Raw genomic sequence first — 22,594 nt, 5'->3', positions numbered from 1 at the left:
TTTGTACTACCAGTCGATACACACTAAATTGACAAAAACATTCGGGCACTGACTCAGCAATGAATAGTTCCACAAGAAAACTCTCGATACGATCAAATGAGAAAAATAATTATTTAACTGTTCAAAGTACTATTCGAATGGGGACTAATTTGCATATGTTTATCTTCCAAAACGTTTCCTGTTTATCTTCCATAAGGCCATCAATTTCATTTGATTAATGGAAAACCAGTTATATCAGACTGCTGACAAAAAATTAGATCGCAGATTTTTATATTTAAGTTCAAAAATTGATGTTTTATGCATTTTTCTTAAACCGTTAGTAACGGTTTAAGCCATAAAACGTTAATTTTCGAACGAAAATATGAAAATCTACGATCTGATTTTTTGTCGGCGATCTCATATCATTGGTTTGCAGATATTTACGCAAAAATTTGCTCTTTCCAAGACAAAAATAAAAAGTTGTAAAAAGGGTATATCTGTGAGAGTGCAGCTTTAATACATGCATGCAAGTACCTTTGTATGTAACAGTATAATCTCCTCTACCTTACCAATACTATAGTTGGTCGAGCGTGAATATATCTGTAACGAAGACCGCCCTGCTCCCTCAGCGGTAGAGCGTCCGCTTCCGGTGCGGAATGTCCGTGATTCAATCCCCGACCACTACATACCGGTCTCGGACCAGTGAGCCACCAGTGCCTCCCTTGGTAAGAGATAACTATATTGTCTGCAGCGGATGAAGTCTCGATAAAGACCAGCGGGTGGCTCTAAACAGGACAGCATTTAAATAAATGGTACGGTCCCTGGATGGTAGAGTAGTATCTATATTCGACCTCCATCAGATGAAATCGGACATTGATGACAATTGGATACAATTATGGTCAAATTTGGGTTGCAACATTTCCGGGTCAGTCGGATTTGGGTCAGAAAAAAGTCGGCTATAGGTTAAATAGTGGTCGAAGGCGGGACATGATACCTTTCTGGCGTTAACTCGACATATTGTTATTTCACTGGATCCATTTGCAGATAATGAGGGGCCGTTTCTCCTTATGTTATTGTTGAAATTGTATCAACGACTAAGGGGAGTTAACACATGTAGTAGGTTTAAAAACTATCCCAAGCATATTTAAGCCCATAGATCAAGCCCCTGGATGTGACGGATCCGTGGTCTAGTGGTAACATACTCGACTGTCAATCCACGAGTCGCAGGTTCGAATCCCTGCCGCACCACTAGAAATACTCATCATCTAAATGGGGGTCCCGTGTGACAGTGCTATAGACTGGTATACGTAAACAAGCTTACATTAACCCCCACCGTCACGTGCATGTTTGGCCTTTGGCCTTTACATGAGGAAGGAGACCACATTTATATATTTCCTCCCCACTTCTTCTCCTTCTCATTCATCAGAGTATTTGATAATGATAAAACTAACGCATAGCATCATCACTCTGGTGAACGAGAATGAGGACAATAAGAGAGGATAGGAGATCAGGGTGGTATAGTGTGATCAACTGGTACAGAAATCGTCAATTAATCAAGACCACATTCACATCACATACATGTAGGCTGCTGAAATGATACCATTTGTCCAACCATGACAAAACAAACATCCAAATTCTGAAAGGGGGCTTAAACTCCGTTGAAATCGTTTTCAAAAACATGTATATCCGTTTATGTTACTTCTTACCTTTTTAATGAAAATGTCGTGAAGAAACGAACTATTAATAGAATGGGAATGAAGACGACTGAAAACTGCATTGATTCTCAAATAACGCATTTCAACCTTTTTCTATTTTATTTTACTATAATTTTGTTTAAAAAAATAAACAATTTGGCTAACCACATGAATTAAATACAACTATGACATTATAACATAATGTCCATTTCAAAATATAAAATCTGTATGGAAACTGGTATGTACATGTCTGTGCACTCACTGCATACACATGGAATACAAGATCAGTAGTCTCAGTTACAGGAATGCATCATCAGCTATGTACTGCCTGTCCACACATATCATGTGGGTATATACAAGTATCACTGTACACATATGGTAATATCACAGGCGAGGTTACAGCACAGGACGGTTACAGCACAGGAGACGGCATCAGTCAGATCTAAATAATCACATCAGTACAAGTGAAATAATGTAAACACTGGGTTAAATATTATAAGAATCCTTCACATACAGGTATCTACCACTTCATGTGCAGAAGTCATTTCTAATATCACAAAACATAGATGATACAATCAGTACAGTACAAACATGGAAATAAAATGTCACATGACTGCAATTTCAACATCACATGACTGTACAATATATCTGAGATGTCAAACATTTAATATGACACAAGTTTACAAAAAAAAAAATTCAAGTGATTACAAATGTTCCGGCAGTGTCTGAATCTCTGGTTATACTGTTAAACCACTACAGATGTATGGCTGTCCTTATGTTAGATCCACTTGCAGGTCTGGTTAGGAAGCTCCGATCCTTGTGTACGAGTGGATGGGGACAGGGGACTCCCAGGGTGCTGTTAGGTCATGGGGGACTCCCCCGCGGGCCGGGCCGTGCCCATCAGCTCATGCCGCTCCTCTATCTTCTGTAGGAACAAGTCCATCAATGCCAGGGCAAAGTCGTCCTGCAGGAATGAACATGGGGGTGATACAAGTGAAGAATGTGTATAGCAATGGACGTGAGAATGTATATAAGCAGACTTTTTCAAAGCTTGATAATATGACTGTGTGACGGTATCGAAATTAACAGTGGATGATTGTCAACAATCCTGTGTTGTTATCACCGTTTACATGTGTTGTTTCCATTTAACGAAAAACAATACAGCATTATCATGGTCTTATTTCCTTAATATTCACAGTTTACAGTCACAGTTTTGGTTAAATGAAATCTACAAGGATCTTTACATCAAACTGTTAAAACAATATAGTCCTTCCATTTGTATTAAGTTTACTGAACCTTCAAACAAACAAGGGAACGGATTTGTGTGACATATCATTTTCCTAAATATTATGTCAGTGATTTTTTTTTAAACATCATGTATAAGATGAATCATTAATCTATTTTTCCCTATAACCTCAAGCAGATATGATATATATAGGGAGTTGATAGGTATGTTAGCAGCTGTGTGTGCCGCTGGGTACCTTGCCATTCTGTGTACGGTCCACCTTCTTAGCCCACTTCCTGTCCCGCCGTCTCTCAACTTCAGACTCACTCTCCTGCAAATACACAAAATAAAGGCACTCCTTAGAGAAAACAGTCATACTATTCAAGCATAGACAAGTTGGTAACAATACATCTCACTTGAAACTAAGAGAAACATGCAGTTACAATTGAGTGTAACATTTTCTACAGTCATCGTGTAAACAGCTCAGCATTCCAGCTCTTTACAGGGAATTAATGTACTTGAAAACTAAAAATATCCCAAAGCATTGCTCTATTCTCATGAATGCACATTAAAAGACAATATTGATATTTTTTAAAATAAATATCTTAACATGATAATCAGAAAACACAAGAGTTCCATGAAGCCAACACTCATTTGTTAGTCAAAAATAGTTCTGCAATTATTACAGCCATAATAGTAGGCCTGGCTATACATGTGTGTATTATTCTGGCAAAATTTGTACCAAGTTCAAATATCTTGAATAGTCTTTGACTAATCAGACTAGGATAAAGATTTTGCTTGATGCTGGCTACGATGGCGCCAACACCAGTTTTAATCACAATATCTCAACTTTATTTTCTTAAAAAATAACAACAGACAAGATTACAATCGGATCAAGTGTCTGGCACCACAAACCTGCTTTGGAAACCAAAAGACTAGTTTTAAAGGCACACAATATGGGATGGTCCAACATCTTTTTCTTTTTTTTATTTGAATGCATTATCATGTTTAACTCATCATGATCAAAACAAAAATGCATATTAAAGGTACAGATAAGAAATATCAGACTTTACAAATGTATCTTTTAATAAATAGCTACATGGCCACAAATTTCACAATAAAAAAACAGCCAAAAAATCTTTAATAGTTTTTCATCTATATCTAAAACATATGCATTTATTTGTTTTGATTATTAAGTCAAAGAAGTCAAACACCATAATGCAAATAAAAATTGGCCTCAACCTTTAAGTGTAAATTGTTAAATAAAAAGTTAGAAAGTGTTGTAATAGTACTGATGAGTATAAAATGCCAACCATGTTTGTGTGATCTCCATCGGCACTCATGATCTCATCAAGATCAGACTGTGACAAATTTAGGATGTCCTTGGCAAGGTTTTGTGCTCGCTTCAGTGAGATGTTCTCCCGCTCACACGCCGCCCGTCGCTGGTCCTGCTCCTTCACTGCTGCCCGAGCCTGCTGTGTTCGCCGCAATATCTCCGCAGCTAGATTCTGTAGACACGTATAATTGTTAAAATATATGTGGTGTGTGCAATACAAACAATGCTTTATGCATTCAGTAATAGTAGAATGGAGTATAAAGTAATAAGAACTTCTGAAAAGACCAAATACTTACATGCCTAAAGTTTAGGATAACATTTTTTATAAAAGGTAGAAAGCTGCAAATAGACCATACCCTAACGAAACGCTGGTATGCCTGCAGAACCTGGTGTATCTCGCGTAGTTTGTCCTTCGCAGTCTCAAGCGCATCCTCGCTTTCCCGGGCAAGCGACTTCATCTGTCGTGTGGCCATTTCCTCCATGGCAGAAAGTGACGTCTCCACATCTGCACGCCGAGCCTGCTATCCAGCAATAGCTTGTTCTGAAACATAAGCTTAACATCAGCATCGATGATGTTGTCTGCTTCTATATACCTGTATGTCGTATGTTTTGATGATGTTGTCTGCTTCTATATACCTGCATGTCGTATGTTTTGATGATGTTGTCTGCTTCTATATACCTGTATGTCGTATGTTTTGTTGGTGTTGTCTGCTTCTATATACCTGTATGTCGTATGTTTTGTTGGTGTTGTCTGCTTCTATATACCTGTATGTCGTATGTTTTGTTGGTGTTGTCTGCTTCTATATACCTGTATGTCGTATGTTTTGATGATGTTGTCTGCTTCTATATACCTGTATGTCGTATGTTTTGATGATGTTGTCTGCTTCTATATACCTGTATGTCGTATGTTTTGTTGGTGTTGTCTGCTTCTATATACCTGTATGTCGTATGTTTTGTTGATGTTGTCTGCTTCTATATACCTGTATGTCGTATGTTTTGTTGATGTCGTCAGAAGCCAAAGCAAATGCAGATATTTTCATATAATTTCAATACCTTTATATTAAAAAGACTTAGAAAAGAAAGAAACCAAACACTTTAAATCATGATTGCATATATCATAGCATAGTTGAAAAATAATAATGGAAAATTAAAAAGTAAAACATTTGAAATATAGTTGTTACGACTTTACTAGATCATTCGCATGAACCAAACATTCCTAGGTCAAAGGATATAATTAAATCATGGGCCTGTTTGTATGGAGTTGACTAATGAAATGAAGAAGTTCAAGGGCCATAAGTTAGAGAAAAGTTAAAGTAAATTTGGTTAAATTTTGACAATTTAATGGCCATAGCTCGAGAGTGAATAGTGTGATATGGCTGTTGATAAAAGTTGTTTGAGATATAACATGTTTCAACATTGCAACCCATTGTAGTAGTTATGTAGTTGGTATTGAGATCCAGCTGTTGATCAAACTATAATATTATGCCTATACATTAGTAACTAATTTTGGTTAAAATTGGATAAGAAATGCTCACCCTTGAGTGTGGGCAGAGTGGAAGTGGTAAAAGTTTGACAAATAAAGGGTCATAACTCCAGAAATAATAATGTGATCTGACTGCTGATAAAACTCAATTGAGATATAACAGCCATAATCTTTGTAGCCATGTTTGTTATAGATTGGACAATAAATGCTCAGTTAAGAGAGTGGACACAGTGAATTTGGTCCTTGTTTTGACAATTCAAGGACCATAACTCTTGGTTTAAATGTGGGATCTGGCTGTTGATCCTAATCAATCAAGACATTAGATCAATAAATATTGTGACCACAGATTGTATAACAAATGCAAATGTTAAAGAGTGAAACTGAAGTGTGACGGAGGGGACACAGACTGACTGACTGTACCTTTTTCTCTACTTCGGCTGTAAGTTTGAGGAATCTCTCTTCATAGTCCCGTTTTTCCCTGGTCACCGCTCCGAGCCTCTTCTTGTACGAATCAATCTGAAAGCACAATTTGACTATCTTGAATGGTTAGTACAACGTTCAAGTAAACTGGTACAAGCAAACTAATTGATAGACCAGAATGCTAATAGCTGTATGTTTGACACAACTGGCCATGGCATCTGTTGAATGCTACACTCATTGTGGTTTCATTTGTTTTATTTCATTATGTAATTAAGTGATGGTCAGATTTTCATTGAGACTACAAACACCAGCAAACATGATATAAATAAGTACATGTACTGTTAAATGGTTTTATAACAAAATTGATGATAAACCGAATGCCAACGCATTGTTTCACAGTTTGCATCTTATGTGAATAGGCACATTTTGGAAGGCATATAAAAATGAACAAATATGAATCTGTACAAGAGAGCTATGATTCATGTGATTTTTAATGATTTACTGGCTATAACCGCAAAACTAACCAACATTTAAGACAACTAATGGTAACTTTTGACAATAGCTTTAATCTAAACTAAATTCTGACAAGAATCATAATTTCTTTAAATAACATAAATATATAATTTCCCATGAAAGCTGTTTAACCATGGAGGTATGAGTGGATGTACCTACCTGTATCTTCTGTTTCTCATTTGTGTCCTGCAACAGTTTGGTTTTCGTATCCAACTGCTCCTGAAGTAAACATAGACGTCAGCATTAGAAATCAAACTATCTCATTATTTTGTTAAAAGAAAGTTGAATTAGTTATAGTGTACATTGCATTGTTTTATCAGTTTATTATAATTATGTTTTCTTGTGGTTTAAAGAATTTATCAGTTAGATATGATTGATATCTCACAGACAAAACTTTACAACTGTGAAATAAAATTTTGATATACTTTTGGCCTTTTCTTGAACAAATCAAATTGCAGCCCGCACAAAAATATGAATGACATAATATGGAAAATGATGTAAGGTTCACAATATATTTGATGTGCTTTTCAGATTATATACAATTCAGTGTAATTTTAAGTGAGTTTTAAGCAATATTATTTATAACAATATTTCTTTATATGAATTGTGATAAATCCTGATTGATAAATTGTCGTGTGCAAACTTTCCACATGAACACTGCTCTATTATACACTACACTACAGTGAGGCCTGTCACATGACTGTGCTAGGACAGGCCATCTACTAGATGCAGCATGTGAGTTAGCGTACCAGAGAGTTGGCATCGGCCTTGGCGCTCTCCAGGGCCTGGCGTACTCGCGTCCGCTGGTCCTCTAGAAGTGTACGTTTCTGGCTGCTGTCACGCTCCGCTCGTCCAACCCTGACAACATACATACAGCCTTTTAAATATGTATCAATATTATTATTCATCTTTAAAGCTCAGATATAAACCTAGAACACTATTACATATAATAAAAAATACAACTTACGTTAATTTCCTTTAATAAAGTTGTGATTAATCAAATGTACATGTTTGCAATAACTTCATTCAGGATTACATTAGTAAATCATGTAAAAAAGCGACTGACTTGTCTTGTAGCAGCTTGACTTGGTCAGTGAGCTGTTCGTTCTCCTGCTTCAGCTGGCGTACAACATTGTTCTGACGCGACAGCTCAGTGGAACAGCTCTACAGTACAACATGGTGTCAGTACGCCATTCTATTTTATTTTTTTATTATTAAATGAGGATTTATAAGAACTACAATAACAATATTTATTATCTCATAGTGAAAATAAACTGGGCTGAAAGGAAATTAAAAACTCCTTGTACACTGACAATGCATGCGAATGTTTGGTACAACAGTACTAAAGTGTTATGATTTAATGGTCCTATTTGATTATGTCAGAATAATAGAACAGGTAACTAAGGAACGGTCAGAAATGATAATAATAGAGCAGTCTTCCAACAATTGAAGGGAATTGAAGACCTGTTAATCGATCACAACAATAAACATCTTGCCAATCCTGACAATACATGGAACTAATTAGGGGATGGCAATGAGTAGGAGGTTTGGTGCTATTGTTTTCAAATAATCTTCATATCCCATCCTTGAAGGAGTTCATGATCATCTTTTTTTTTTTACTACATGTACTACACATAAGTGAGGTTTTAAAAACAACACTGCCTAGTTATTAATCTCAGAAGAAGTTCTTTATGTTAAATTTGCATGCAATTCACAGGCCATTTTTGTCCAAACTACCATATGCATTAGCATAATAACTTCATGGAAGTCTTCACTAATGGTTGCCATACAAATGGATTGACTACATAAGCAAGAGCAAAGCTTCATCGCCTGAGAGGGTAAATCTCTACGTGTAGAACAAAAAATTTGATAACTACTGATAACCTATTCAATATAGTCTCTAGAGCCCTGGAACCTCAGTTGTAACAGCACCTAAATCTCCATGATAAAAGCCCCTAAACATCCATAAGAACCCCTGAATCTCCATGATAAGAGCATCAGGATCTCCCTGGGATTGCTATGATAAAAGCTCCTGACCTCCTGATAAGAACCCCCGGATCCTTATGTTAAGAGCCCCGGGACCTGTATGATAAGAGCCCTGGGACCTGTGTGATAAGAGCCAAAATCCTCCATGATAAGAACCCCAAGATTTCCATGAAAACAGCTCTTGGAACTCCATGATACCCCCCCCCAATGATATGAACCCCCTGATCCAAATTATAAGAGGCCCCTGAACTCTATAATAAGAGCCCATGGATCCCCATGATAAGAGCCCAGGGATTCCTATGATAAAAGTCTCTGGATGCCCATGATAAGAGCCCAGGGATTCCTATGATAAGACCTCTGGATGCTCAAGATAAGAGCCAAGGGATTCCTATGATAAGAGCCTCTGTATGCCCATGGTAAGAGTCCAGGGATTCCTATGATAAGAGCCTCTGGATGCCCATGATAAGAGCCAAGGAATTCCCATAAGAGTCTCCAAATGCCCATGATAAGAGCCCAGGGATTCCTATGATAAGAGCCTCTGGATGCCCATGATAAGAGCCAAGGAATTCCTATGATAAGAGCCTCTGGATGCCCATGATAAGAGCCCAGGGATTCCTATGATAAGAGCCTCTGGATGCCCATGATAAGAGCCCAGGGATTCCTATGATAAGAGCCTCTGGATGCCCATGGTAAGAGTCCAGGGATTCCTATGATAAGAGCCTCTGGATGCCCATGATAAGAGCCCAGGGATTCCTATGATAAGAGCCTCTGTATGCCCATGATAAGAGCCCAGGGATTCCTATGATAAGAGCCTCTGGATGCCCATGGTAAGAGTCCAGGGATTCCTATGATAAGAGTCTCCAAATGCCCATGATAAGAGCCCAGGGATTCCTATGATAAGAGTCTCCAAATGCCCATGATAAGAGCCAGGGATTCCTATGATAAGAGCCTCTGGATGCCCATGATAAGAGCCCAGGGATTCCTATGATAAGAGCCTCTGGATGCCCATGGTAAGAGTCCAGGGATTCCTATGATAAGAGCCTCTGGATGCCCATGGTAAGAGTCCAGGGATTCCTATGATAAGAGCCTCTGGATGCCTATGATAAGAGCCCAGGGATTCCTATGATAAGAGCCTCTGGATGCCCATGGTAAGAGTCCAGGGATTCCTGTCATAAGAGCCTCTGGATGTCCATGATAAGAGCCCAGGGATTCCTATCATAAGAACCTCTGGATGCCCATGATAAGAGCCCAGGGATTCCTATGATAAGAGCCTCTGGATGCCCATGATAAGAGTCCTCTATGATAAGAGCCCAGGGATGCCCATGATAAAAGACCCTGAATCTCCATATTAAGAGCCAAGGGATTCCCATGATAAGAGGCACCAGGACCTCAATGATAAGAGCCCCTGGATTTCCACAAGAGCCCAGGGATTCCCATTGTAAGAGCCCCTGAATCTCCATAATAAGAGCCCAGGGATTCCCATGGGAGGCACCAGGCACCAGGACCTCAATGATAAGAGCCCCAGGACCCAAAAGAAGAGTCAATACCTTGAGTCGTGCCTCCAGGACCTTCCAGTCATGGTCTGAGCGGCCGGTCTCTGGTAGGAGATTATCCAGTTTCTGCGTAAGTCGCTGTTCCAAGTCCTTTTTCTCACCCAGCAGTTTGTCCATGTCACCATTCAGCTTCTGCAGGGAAATATGGTACACAGTGATAGGAAAGTGACCATGGAAGGTTGATTGGAAACACTTATTGCATGCTAGTATTTATGAGAAAATGTGGACTTCAGGCAGTCAGTCAATTTTCCACAATTCATTTCAATTCTTCACCGTTGTAAGAAACATATAGGGTTGCAAGAATATAAATAACAAAAGCTGTCATAAGACAGCGCACTTGACTTCGCCGCTTTGACTTAGAAGTGAATACAATAACAATGTAATATTACCAAGTTTGGTCTATTTATGTCAAACCTAACTAAAATTAAGGTGACTTTGATGCTGCCCTCCCACCACCCGAAAAATGACGCAAGTCATTCAAATAACTTGATTTCCCATGACAAAAATGTGGTAAAAAATATACAAATAATTGCCTTTCAAAAGAAATTAAAATAAAATTTAAAAAAAATAAAATAACAAGAGCAGTCACAGACAGCTATATCCCCCTCATGGGGACATTTTTTGTAACGAAAGCCAATCAATGATAAGGGTAGTTTCTCAGGAACGTAAGAAAGGTGTAAAATTAAGAAAGGGCAATAACTCTTTCAAAAAAGGTCAAATTGCAAAAGCCTGACAATATGCGCTGTGTCACTATATAGTCATAAATGTAAGGAGTTGCGAAGAAACCAATTTTAAATGTAAAATAAAGAAAGGGCAATAACTCTTTCAAAAATGGTCGAATCGCGAAAGCCCGAAAATATGCGCTGCATCACTATATAGTCATCAATCTGTGAAAGTTTGGTAGAAATTGCGTGAAAAGTGTAAGGAGTTGTGAAGAAACCAATTTCAAATGAAAAAAAGGGCAATAACTCTTTCAAAAATGGCCAAATCGCGAAAGCCCGACAATATGCACTGCTTCACTTTATGATCAACAATCTGTGAAAGGTTGGTAGAAATCGCATGAAAAACATAAGAGGAGTTGCGAAGAAACCAATTTTAAATGTAAAATAAGCAAAGGGCAATAACTCTTTCAAAAATGGTCAAATCAGGAAAGCCCGACAATTTGTGCTGCTTCATTTTATGATCATCAATCTGTGAAAGTTTGGTAGAAATCGCATGAAAAACGTAAGAGGAGCTGCGAAGAAACCAATTTTAAATGTAAAATGAGCAAAGGGCAATAACTCTTTCAAAAATGGTCAAATCAGGAAAGCCCGACAATATGCGCTGCTTCACTTTATGATCATCAATCTGTGAAAGTTTGGTAGAAATCGCATGAAAAACGTAAGAGGAGTTGCGAAGAAACCAATTTTAAATGTAAAATGAGCAAAAGGCAATAACTCTTTCAAAAATGGTCAAATCGGGAAAGCCTGACAATATGCGCTGCTTCACTTTATGATCATCAATCTGTGATGGTAGAAATCGCATGAGAAATGTAAGAGGAGATGCAAAGAAATGAATGGGATGGACGAACGCACACACGCAAGCACGCACCCACGCACGCACACACACACACACACGCACGCACCGAATCGCGCCTACCATTACTATATCCCCTCGCCTTTTCAAGGCCATATAGTATAGCCCTCCTTTGGTAAAAAACTGGTTAAGAATGTAAAAATGTGCTGTCAAAATAAATTAGGGCGAGTAGTATAGCCCACCTTTTCTTCGAATAGTCGAGCTAAAAATAAAAGGTATAGCATGCATTTTGATCAGTGTTGACATGTTCTTGAGGTGTACCTGAATGGACTGTTTATTTGTGCGGAGTCTCTGCTGTGCATGTCCAAGATCAGTCTCCAGCTGCACATTCCTCTCCTTCAACTCCTCAGTCAACTTGAGGGCCACTGCTCGTGACTCACGCAGGGTTAAAACCTAAAACCAGGATAATGACCAATGAACCCCACACAATATTATCCTTGCTAACCTACATACATTTCATTGCCAAGTTCTAAATGATAAGAAACTAGCAATTATGGAAAATGTTGGAAATACTATGATAATATTTTCCTTAATAAAATCTTCAGAGCAACCTATTTACCTGCTGTTGCAGATATCCAACTCTCTGTTTCATTGGTCTGAGTTGTCGCACGAGGGCATTGTACGCGGGTGATTTCTTGGCTGTGGGTGATGTCTGGAGCTGGACAGGCTGGTGGACAGGCGAGGTGCCTGCATCTCGGTACAGGGCTGTTGGTTGTACACAGGCATTGCAGCATTTTGCAGGTGTTCAAATAAATTACATGGGTACAACTGGTTCATAAACAAAGTTTTATAAAGGAATGTATAAGTAATAACCGGTTCAATGCTTTTTTAAGCTGATGTCCATATGTTTTGTAACTTATTCACTTAAAATAACGATTATTTTATCTAAGGCAAAAATCAGTAAATTAAAACTGCAACAATAACATGAGCCGTCGTAAGACAGCGCGCTCGACTACGCCGCTTTGACTTAGAATACAATAAAGATGTCATAATACCAAGTTTGGTCTCTTTATGTCAAACCTAACTAAAATTATATGATACATAAGGTGACTTTGATGCTGCCCTCCCACCAGCCTGCCCAAACAATTACGCAAGTCATTCAAATAACTTGATTTCCCATTATGAAGGTGTGGTTAAGAATATACAAATATGCCTTTCAAAGGAAATAAAAAAAAAAAATCCAAAAAATCAAGGGCCATAATTTGTATTTAGGCTTAAAACGGAGTTATGTTTCTTATAAGATGGTCGTAAATGATTTTGAATTTTATTAAGTGCATTTAATGAACGGTATATAAGTTGTTTTTATTAAAATCCCAACTTGCTCTTAACTTTTACTTGCCTAAAACTTTAACCTAAGTCAATCAGGGGCCATAACTTGTATTAAGGATATGGAGTTATGTAACCTCATTGGGTGATGGTCCTGAACAATTGTGTGAAGTATTAAGTCAATTGAATGAAGGGTATAGAAGTTATTAAACAATATCCCAACCTGCCCTAAAACTTTAACCTAAGTTCTATAGTCAATCAGGGGCCATAATTTGTATAAAAGATAATATGGAGTTATCTTACCTCATTATGTGATGGCTCTGAACATCTGTGTGAAGTATTAAGTCAATTGAATGAATGGTATTGGAATTTTAAGTGAAAATCCCAACTTACCCTAAAACTTTAACCTGCCCTAAAACTTTAACCTAAGTCAATCGGGGGCCATAACTTGTATTTAGGATAATATGGAGTTATGTAACCTCATTGTGTGATGGTCCTGAACAACTGTGTGAAGTATTAAGTCAATTGAACAAAGGATATAGAAGTTATTAATAAATATTCCAACTTGCCCTAAAACTTAAACCTAAGTTCCATAGTCAATCAGGGGCCATAATCTGTGTAAAGAACAAGCATTTTCAGTGAAAAGATATCCCCTGCCAACAATGGCTTGTTTGTGCTTGATGGCTTGTTTGTGCTTGAAGGTTAAAAAAAATCTCAGAAAGAATAAGATAAGCACATTGGTTTTACTGAGAAATGGCTGCAAACAATGATTTTTTAATAAATCAAGGGAAATAACTCTAAGGAAAATTGACCAATCCAAAAGAAAAATAGACAGGCATCATCACAGCATGTTGGTTCTTATTTATTCCAAGTGTCATAAAATTCTACCAGCTAGTTGCATAGAAAAGGCTGCAAACATGGATCTATATGAATAAATCAAGGGCAAATAACTCATATAGAAATTACACAATCCAAAATATAAATAAAAAGGCATCATTGCAGTATGTTGGTTCATATTTATTTCAAGTTTCAAGAATTTCTACCAACTAGTTACTGAGAAATGGCTGTAAATGAGAGTTTTTCAAAAAATCAAGGACAATAACTCCAAGGACAATTGACCAATCAATTTTTTTTTGGACGGGCATCATTCCAGTATAGTGGTTCATATTTATTTTAAGTTTCATGAAATTATACCGGCTAGTTACTGAGAAAATTATACCGGCTAGTTACTGAGAAAACGCAGGTGACGGACGGACGGAAGGAAAGACGGACGGACGGACAATGCCATTTCAATATCCCCCTCCCTATTTCATAGGCGGGGGATAATAATATGGAGTTATCTAACCTCATCATGTGATGGCCCTGAACAACTGCGTGAAGTATTAAGTCAATTGAATGTAGGGTATTGGACTTATAAGTGAAAATCCCAACTTGCCCTAAAACTTTAACCGGACGCCGACGCTGGGGCGAGTAGTATAGCCCACCTATTCTTCGATGCTTGTATGTAACATGGTTACCTCTGTGGGCCCGGGCCTCAGTGTGGCGAGCAGGGGGAGGGAACTGTGCAGGCTCCCGGACAGGCGACGTCGGATGGTGCAAGCGGGAGTGCTTCATCTGGGTTCCCTGAAACACACCAGTTGAATTGTACATACTTCATTCTGGCATCATGGGTCACAGTGATTCTCAAATGTGATTTACCATAAAAAACTGAAACAATGATGACACTGAAAATTCAGACAAAACCCCACTTAAAAATTAGTTTTATTATTCATATCTTGTGCTTGAAATTGAAGGGAAGTGTTTCATGAAATGCAGCAAAAATAATCAATCCAATTAAAATCCTTTTCAATGTAGAATATCGATGCCAGTATTCCTACCCTGCGGTGTTTGTGCTGGTCCATACTGCTGTCTGTGGTTGACATGTCAGGCTTGTGGTGGCGTGATTTCTGTACAATCCTCTCACCCAGAGTGTCCGTTCCTGACTCAGTTCCTCTGATAATAGAAATATAAACTAGGATATTAGGGTGCCCGTGCCTGTTCAACATTTCTCTGGAGGTCAAGGGGCATTACTTTACAACAACTGAAGCCAACTGATGGGCTTTACTGTGACAACTTTTATGTGTAGTCAATTCTAGCTGTTAAAATCTGTAACAGGTGGTCAGGCTAAAATAGTATCCATCATAACTTTTAAGATATGTAGGAGAACAGTTTTTTTGGTGTAAGATAGCAATATATTACACCGAGTGGGCACCAAAATTGATATTTCACAGCTTTGCCACATGTGAAGTATTTACTTTTGGTGTTCACTATGTGAAAGTAACTTCAATCTTACACTGAAACAAAAATAAATATATTTTGATTTCATGCATAATTTATTGATATTTAATTGGAAAATAATGACAAATTGATAAGTGTTTTTTACAGTGAAACAGGCAGATTATATTTTGATAAACTCCCTGTTTCAAATGCTGAATTTATCAGGATATAATCCACCATTCCACCAAAAAGCATACAAAAAATATAATAAATTTTTAATTTCAAAGCATTGCTTCCAGAAATGTCTCTTCATTGAAATGTAAAATAAAACATTAAAAGCAAATGCAGACACAAAAATCATGTTGTGTTTTTATTGAGTGTCTGTCGGCGTGCACATGATGTATATTGAAATAACTTCAATTGTTATGTTAATTAAACATGATTTGTATAGAATCATTATATTCATAACATCAATAGTTCTTGTATACGAATGTATAAGAGCGATGCAGATGTTTTATGATTTACCAATTGCATTTTGTTTCTGTTTGTTGTTTTTTCTTCATAGAAGGCCACATTGTAAATATGATGTTGTTATGGTTGAACCTGTAATTATGTCATAATGTGTATATACCTTCTCTAAATAAAGATATTATTATTAATAAAATTATTATTATTATTATTTGCAGCTAATAGACTAGATAAGTGTTTGACAGGCCATGTATTTGTGAGTGGCATACCCTTCATTGTCTGACTCGCCGGACATCTCCTCCCAGCCCTCCTCCACCAGCTCCTCAAACTGAAACAAGCCATAAAACATCAGTCAATGTGACCAAGACACAAATATAAAATACTTATTTTTTTTTTTTTATCCAATTAATTTTTTGGAAGAATGAAAATTATGTCAAAGATGTAAGTCCTCGACAACAGTTTTTCATATTCAAAGAAATAAAACAATTGAACAAAGGATAAATTAGGATAAATGTACTTGAAGCCAAAAACAGAACCCATGTTATTGTTTCAATTTACCACTCTTCCTCCCTGCTCTCAAATATAGGTCTCAATTAAAGCAATACTAATGATATCTCTACATGAACTATAAGGAATTACAGTCGAATATATACGACCTGAAAGTAATTCTGGGTTTTAATACTGGTACACGCAGTTTAGTGTTCACAATGAAAACATTGTTCGAAAAAACAGACCTTTTTAGATGCACTGACATTGAATGCAGTTCTGGATTTGCCATTGTGTTTACGGCGAGATTTGCCAGAAGGCTTTAGAGTTACAGTCTTCATTATAGGGGACGTAGCTTTGCCTGAGTGCAGCCGAGAAATAGCTCGCTCTTCATCTAACTCTCTCTTTAATCTGAATAATAATAATAAAAATAATAACAACAGTGGAATGAAATGTTACTATTGTGCATAATGAATGGTTTTGCTGCAGTGGTGATCTTATTGTTATAAGCCTTAGCGAGTTTTCATCAAAATAAGTTAAGAATTTTAATAAACTTCTTATTGAATGACCACGAATGTGATCATCTATTTATAAAATAAATACTTGATTATTTATAGCTCAATACCTTAAACACTGATATATTACATCTACAATTAACAATCCTATTCATTTATGATGTCAGATTAAGTTATTAAACTAATTATATAAAAAAAAAAAAATTAACGTTATATGATGACGCCGACATAATTTATTATATATTTCAATAGAGTATAGTGAACTTAAGCATAACGTTATTTGGAAAGCATGATTACTTCACACATATGCACATTCGTTCATTAAAAGATGCTTTACAGAAACAAAATTTTGTTAAGAATTGTTTTCAGAAATAGGACCATGAAGTATATCAGCAGCACATTTGGATTGAGTTAATCTCCTTTTTGTAACAAATATCTTGTCAATGCAACATTAGTCTAGAATAAGGGACCCTTAAATGATCAACAAGAGATGTTTAAAAATCATATTTGTCCTCCAAATGGCAGCCAATTAATCTTTTTGCATAAAATGTATGTTGGAAAATTTAAGGTTATGACTGAAACCACTTTCAAGATTGAGGCTAGTATGTATACCGTAGTTATTGACAAGTTTTAAATGTTGTTATAGGAACTGATGAGTTATGAGTGTCCAGTAACACATGTATGCTGCCTCTTAAAAGTCCTCATTAAGTGAAGTGGATGAAATACAGTAAAGAATAATGACAATGCAAGATATACAGATTGTTGCTTCAATTTCGGTTCAGTGGTAACCAATAATTGTTATCATTCGTTGTATTTTTCTTTAAATACCTGTTTCCAAAGATGACTATGACTTTGACTATCAATATGTTGATCTTAAGATCAAAAGGGGTCTAATATAGGGATCTACAGGTCATGAGGTTCACTCTACCGAATGGCGGATCAACATGACGGGGGTTATAAAAAGCTGTGAATGCTGCACGCATAGAGAAGCTGTATTTTTATACTACACATGTAAGTTTATACAAACAGCAAACATTTTTTTCAGTATGTTGACTGTTTCTGACATGTAACTTGCAAAAACAATGAAAGTTCAGAATGAGTAATAAACAATGAAAAAGCTGTGAAATGTCATTTATTTTAGTTTTTATTAGAAACATGTTGTTTGAACAGTGAAGGTATAACATTATTTATACATGTACGATAAATTGTTCAAATAAACAAAACTGTTCATTTTGATGTAAGGCCGATGCAAACATGGAACAGTGCATGTATACGTTTTATTACTATAAGTTCAATTTCGTGAGTACAGTTCATAATAGTATAGAATTTGCATTACATAATTGCCATCTACCATATATTTAGACAATGATACACATAATTTTACATATAATGTAATAATATAGCAAAAGTCACATATTTAAATGGAATTTTTTGACAAATTCTTACATTACAAACATTGTTTATATAAAATGAGCTTTAAAGAATTAATGCTTCATTTAAATATTTATTTCAAATCTTATTTAGTTTTGAACAACATCACAATCATGTGATATGTGTGACAGCAGTAATAAGTGCTGACAACTGCTGCATGGTGTGTGTCTGTGTGTGTGTCTGTCTGTGTGTGTGTTTATGTGTGTAGCTTACCTGTGAATGTCCCTGCGGAGGTCTGCCTGGTCCATCCGGTGTTGAGAAGCGTCCTGTTTCAGATCCATCATCTCCTGCTTCAACAACCTGCCGCAACAACATGTACAGAATATAACCAGTACAGCCCAAAACTTGCTTGATTTAAGGTACCCTACGTACAAATAAGCTTGTCTTATTATGAAGCCATTTGTGATAATGTTATAGTTTGATGCCTGTTGACATTATATAATTATGGTATAATTTGAAATGGTAAAGCTTCTCTGATCGGTAGTACCATTGAATGTTATAAGTACTCAGTATGTAAATATAATTCTGAATGTTACCCACTTTTTCTCCTCCGTGAGTGCCTCCCTGTCTGCACGGGCCTCGTGTAGTTCTCGTGTGAGCCTCTCTGCAGTCATCTTCCCATTCTGCACCTCCGACCGCAACAGCACCAGCTCTGATCGCTGGTTAGAAACACCTTCAACCTCACGTTCTGTTTTCTTACGATCATAAGCTCTCTCTAGAATCAAGCACATACCCAGTTTAAATCCCTGTTGTTTAAGTTTTACTTTTATGTAGATCTTAACAATCTGAAAGTATAGACTCTGGAACCTACTTCTACACCCTATACACTCTTGTTTTAATATTCAGAGAATTCAAAATGCTCTCCCTGAAAGATGACATTCCATAACCCTGACAGGCTTACCTTCCTTTTCCTGCTGTAGTGCCACACGGAGCTCGTGTACAGTGGCAGCATCCTGGCTTGCTTGCACACGGAGACCATCAAGCTCCTCCTCCAGACTCATCCTGCAACAAGGGGATGGCCGTATAGGGCAGGTATGAATGGAGGGGGATGGCAGTATAGGGCAGGCATTAATGGAAGGGGAAAGCAGCATAGGGTGGCAATAAATGGAGGGGGTGGGGGCGGCAGCAGTATAGGGCAGGCATAAATGGAGGGGCACAGCAGTATAGGGCAGGCATGATTGGAGGGGGATAGCAGTATAGGACAGGCATGAATGGAGGGGGATGGCAGTATAGGGTAGGTATGAAAAGAGGGGGATGGCAGTAAAGGGCAGGCATGAATTGAGGGGTATGGCAGTACAGGACAGGCATAAATAGAGGGGATGGCAGTATAGGGCAGGCATGAATCGAGGGGGATGGCAGTAAAGGGCAAGCATAAATGAAGGGGGATGGCAGTATATGACAGGAATGGAAGGGGATGGCAACTTAGGGCAGGCATGAACAAAGGGCGATGACAGTATAGGGCTGGTATGAATGGAAGGGGGCAGCAGCATTGGGCAGGCATGAATGGAAGGGGATGGCAGCATAGGGCAGCCATGAACAGAGGGGGGTGACAGTTTAGGACAGGCATGAATGGGGTGGGATGGCATTATAGGACAAGCATGAATGGAGGGAGACAACAGCAAAGGCCAGGTGTGAATAAAGGGGGATGGCAGAATGGGGCAGGTTTGAATGAAGGGGGATGGCAGTATAAGGCAAGCATGAATGGAGTTGGATGGCAGTATAGGATAGGCATGAATGGAGGGGGTGGCAATATAGGACAGGTATGTATGTATGGAAGGGGATGGCAGCATAGGGCAGGTAAAAATGGAAGGGGATGGCATTATAGGGCTGGAATGAATGTAAGGGGGTGGACGTATAGGGCAGGTATGAATGGAAGTGGATAGCAACATAGGGCAGTTATGAATGGAATGGGGTGGCAGCATAGGGTAGGCATGAATGGAAAGGGATGGCAGCATAGGGTAGGTATGACTGGAAAGGGATGGCAGCATAGGGTAGGTATGACTGGAAGGGGATGACAGCATAGGGTAGGTATGACTGGAAGGGGATGACAGCATAGGGTAGGTATGACTGGAAGGGGATGACAGCATAGGGTAGGTATGACTGGAAGGGGATGACAGCATTGGGTAGGTATGACTGGAAGGGGATGACAGCATAGGGTAGGTATGACTGGAAGGGGATGACAGCATAGGGTAGTTATGACTGGAAGGGGATGACAGCATAGGGTAGGTATGACTGGAAGGGGATGGCAGCATAGGGTAGGTATGACTGGAAGGGGATGACAGCATAGGGCAGGTATGAACGGAAGGGGATGGCAGCATAGGATAGGTATGAATGGAAGCGGACAGCAGCATAGAGCCTGCATGAATGGAAGGGGATGGCAGCATAGGGCAGGTATGAATGGAAGCGGACAGCAGCATAGAGCCTGCATGAATGGAAGGGGATGGCAGTATGGGGCAGGTATGAATTAAGAAGGCCTGCAGTATAGTGCAGGTTTGAATTAAATAGAATACACAAAACATAAATGATAAGTCAAACATGTAAGCAAGTTCATAGTTAATACTAAAGTGTCTTTCTTTAACCATGCGTTTAATATAGAGATGCAAATGAATAGTTGATCGAATGTTTGGTATTAGATGTCAAAATCTGTAATTGAATACTTTCGTTGTTGAATAAATAAACAATAAACCTTTTGCCTGCAATTGTGTTGTTGTGTATGAAGTTGTTTTTACAACGATTGGCACCTTATGCCAGAGGCATGAATGGGATGACAATATGTGTAATCTGCAAGAACGTCAATTAGGGACCCATTGTTGGGTACTACAAGCAGTCCATAATTTTATAATAACTGGCTATTAGACAAGTGATATCAAACAAATTTAGATTTTGTTTGGAACATTTAACTACACTGCCAAGTAAGGATTTAAGGAATGGGCCTTTACACCAAGGTGTTGTCTTATCTGCCAATTAAGCTCCACAATATTGCTTGAAGCGCCATGTGGATATGAATGATATGTGCTAACTATCTGCAATAAACTGTTGCTCATGTTTCGTTTTAACATTCATGCTTTGTTGAACAATCGATGAGTTTAAGGTACTACTTCCTGAGTTGGTCTGATTTTTCAATTGTTATATTAAGCAAAGGTCAGTCCCAGAGCAAGACTGCAAGGTAATGCAGAATATAGAAAATCAGATACCCTTCTCGGCCACTATTAGGAGTATTGTTGATTGTCCTAGGGATATTTACGACCCTCTGTTGGCGCATAATGTCATTCAACCCGTAATTTAAGATCTTCTTATCTTCAATCATACCATCTTCAAATCTTGGCTTTGTTTACAAATAAGAACGCAGCGAAATTGATATTAGTGATTTTTTCTATGGGTTGTTAAAAATATATAATTTTTTGTTGTGATTTTTTTCTGAAAATGGGAAAGAAGCCGGGTACCAGCTTTGACAAAGAAGGTTAAAATGTCTTGCTATTTATATAGATAACAGTTGTTGTTTATTACAACTTCTTAAAGATTCATTTTGGTAATCGAATATTCATATACTTGATTGAAAAACATACTGAATATTCATATATCCATTTTACCATTCGTTTGCATCCCTAGTTTAATAAATGAAATAGTGAAATAATGAAATTCTTTAAAATCTGTCAGCAAAAAACACAACCCCATCATTACTACTTTACTTATACGTTTACCTTTCAATGGCCATATTTCTGTTCTCATTCTTGAAGTATGCAAGTTCGTTCCACACAGCGGGACTGTCTTCCTGTCTCAGGTCACGTGGATCTGCACGCTTCACCTTCTTACGCTTCTTTTTGGACCTTCAACAAAGGTAGGGGTCCGTGTGAAGATATCATACATGGGATATGTTGATAGACATGAAGCAGTCACAAGGGGCTTGCTTTGGCATTCAAAATTGCCAGTAATAACTAGACAAGGTTAATACTATTAAGTAACAAGATAAATAAAATTGTTTCAAATATTAAATTTCCAAATTCAACAGTCGTCATGCAAACACTTCAATGTCTGGCTATGGAAACTGAAGCTATTCAGCAGGAACAATTTTTCTAATTTTAACAACAGTGACCTTGACCCTGACTCCACCAAGTCTTTATACATTCAGAACCTGAGATTCCACATGAGCTTGAACTATTGTTCCGATTGAGGGTCATGGTAAGGATTGTTCCTACTCCTCTACTTAATCATGGGCCTTTGAATGTTGCTAAAGCAGTTTCATTTTTCATCACATTTAAAATGAATTAGCTTTACTGATTTATTTGAAGTACAAGTATCCGAAATTTCGAAGTAATTAGGGTGTGAATCTTAAATTAGACAGAAAAAATGACCTCTCCTTGTTACTATTTTGCAATTTGCCGTGATGAAATCATTTTGAAACCTTCTT

General features: G+C 37.8%; 1 protein-coding gene across 1 annotated transcript in view; it reads right to left on the bottom strand.

Annotated features, from left to right (window-relative positions):
• Positions 1–1,780: 1,780 nt before the first annotated feature.
• LOC128229122 (centlein-like) overlaps positions 1,781–22,594 on the bottom strand; it is a 55,008-nt gene continuing 34,194 nt past the window's right edge. The window contains 20 exon segments of the mRNA XM_052940810.1: positions 1,781–2,637; positions 3,155–3,229; positions 4,212–4,406; positions 4,591–4,757; positions 4,760–4,775; positions 6,138–6,233; positions 6,810–6,869; positions 7,400–7,508; positions 7,717–7,814; positions 10,184–10,321; positions 12,026–12,157; positions 12,324–12,469; positions 14,548–14,653; positions 14,908–15,022; positions 16,024–16,082; positions 16,489–16,651; positions 18,400–18,486; positions 18,727–18,901; positions 19,088–19,188; positions 21,888–22,013. Coding sequence (XP_052796770.1) covers positions 2,533–2,637; positions 3,155–3,229; positions 4,212–4,406; positions 4,591–4,757; positions 4,760–4,775; positions 6,138–6,233; positions 6,810–6,869; positions 7,400–7,508; positions 7,717–7,814; positions 10,184–10,321; positions 12,026–12,157; positions 12,324–12,469; positions 14,548–14,653; positions 14,908–15,022; positions 16,024–16,082; positions 16,489–16,651; positions 18,400–18,486; positions 18,727–18,901; positions 19,088–19,188; positions 21,888–22,013 — 2,269 coding nt within the window. The 3' untranslated portion in view covers positions 1,781–2,532.

This window comes from Mya arenaria, chromosome 3 (assembly GCF_026914265.1).
Source record: "Mya arenaria isolate MELC-2E11 chromosome 3, ASM2691426v1".
Classification (NCBI taxonomy): Eukaryota; Metazoa; Mollusca; class Bivalvia; order Myida; family Myidae; genus Mya; species Mya arenaria.
This window is presented reverse-complemented; position numbering and strand designations above follow the sequence as displayed.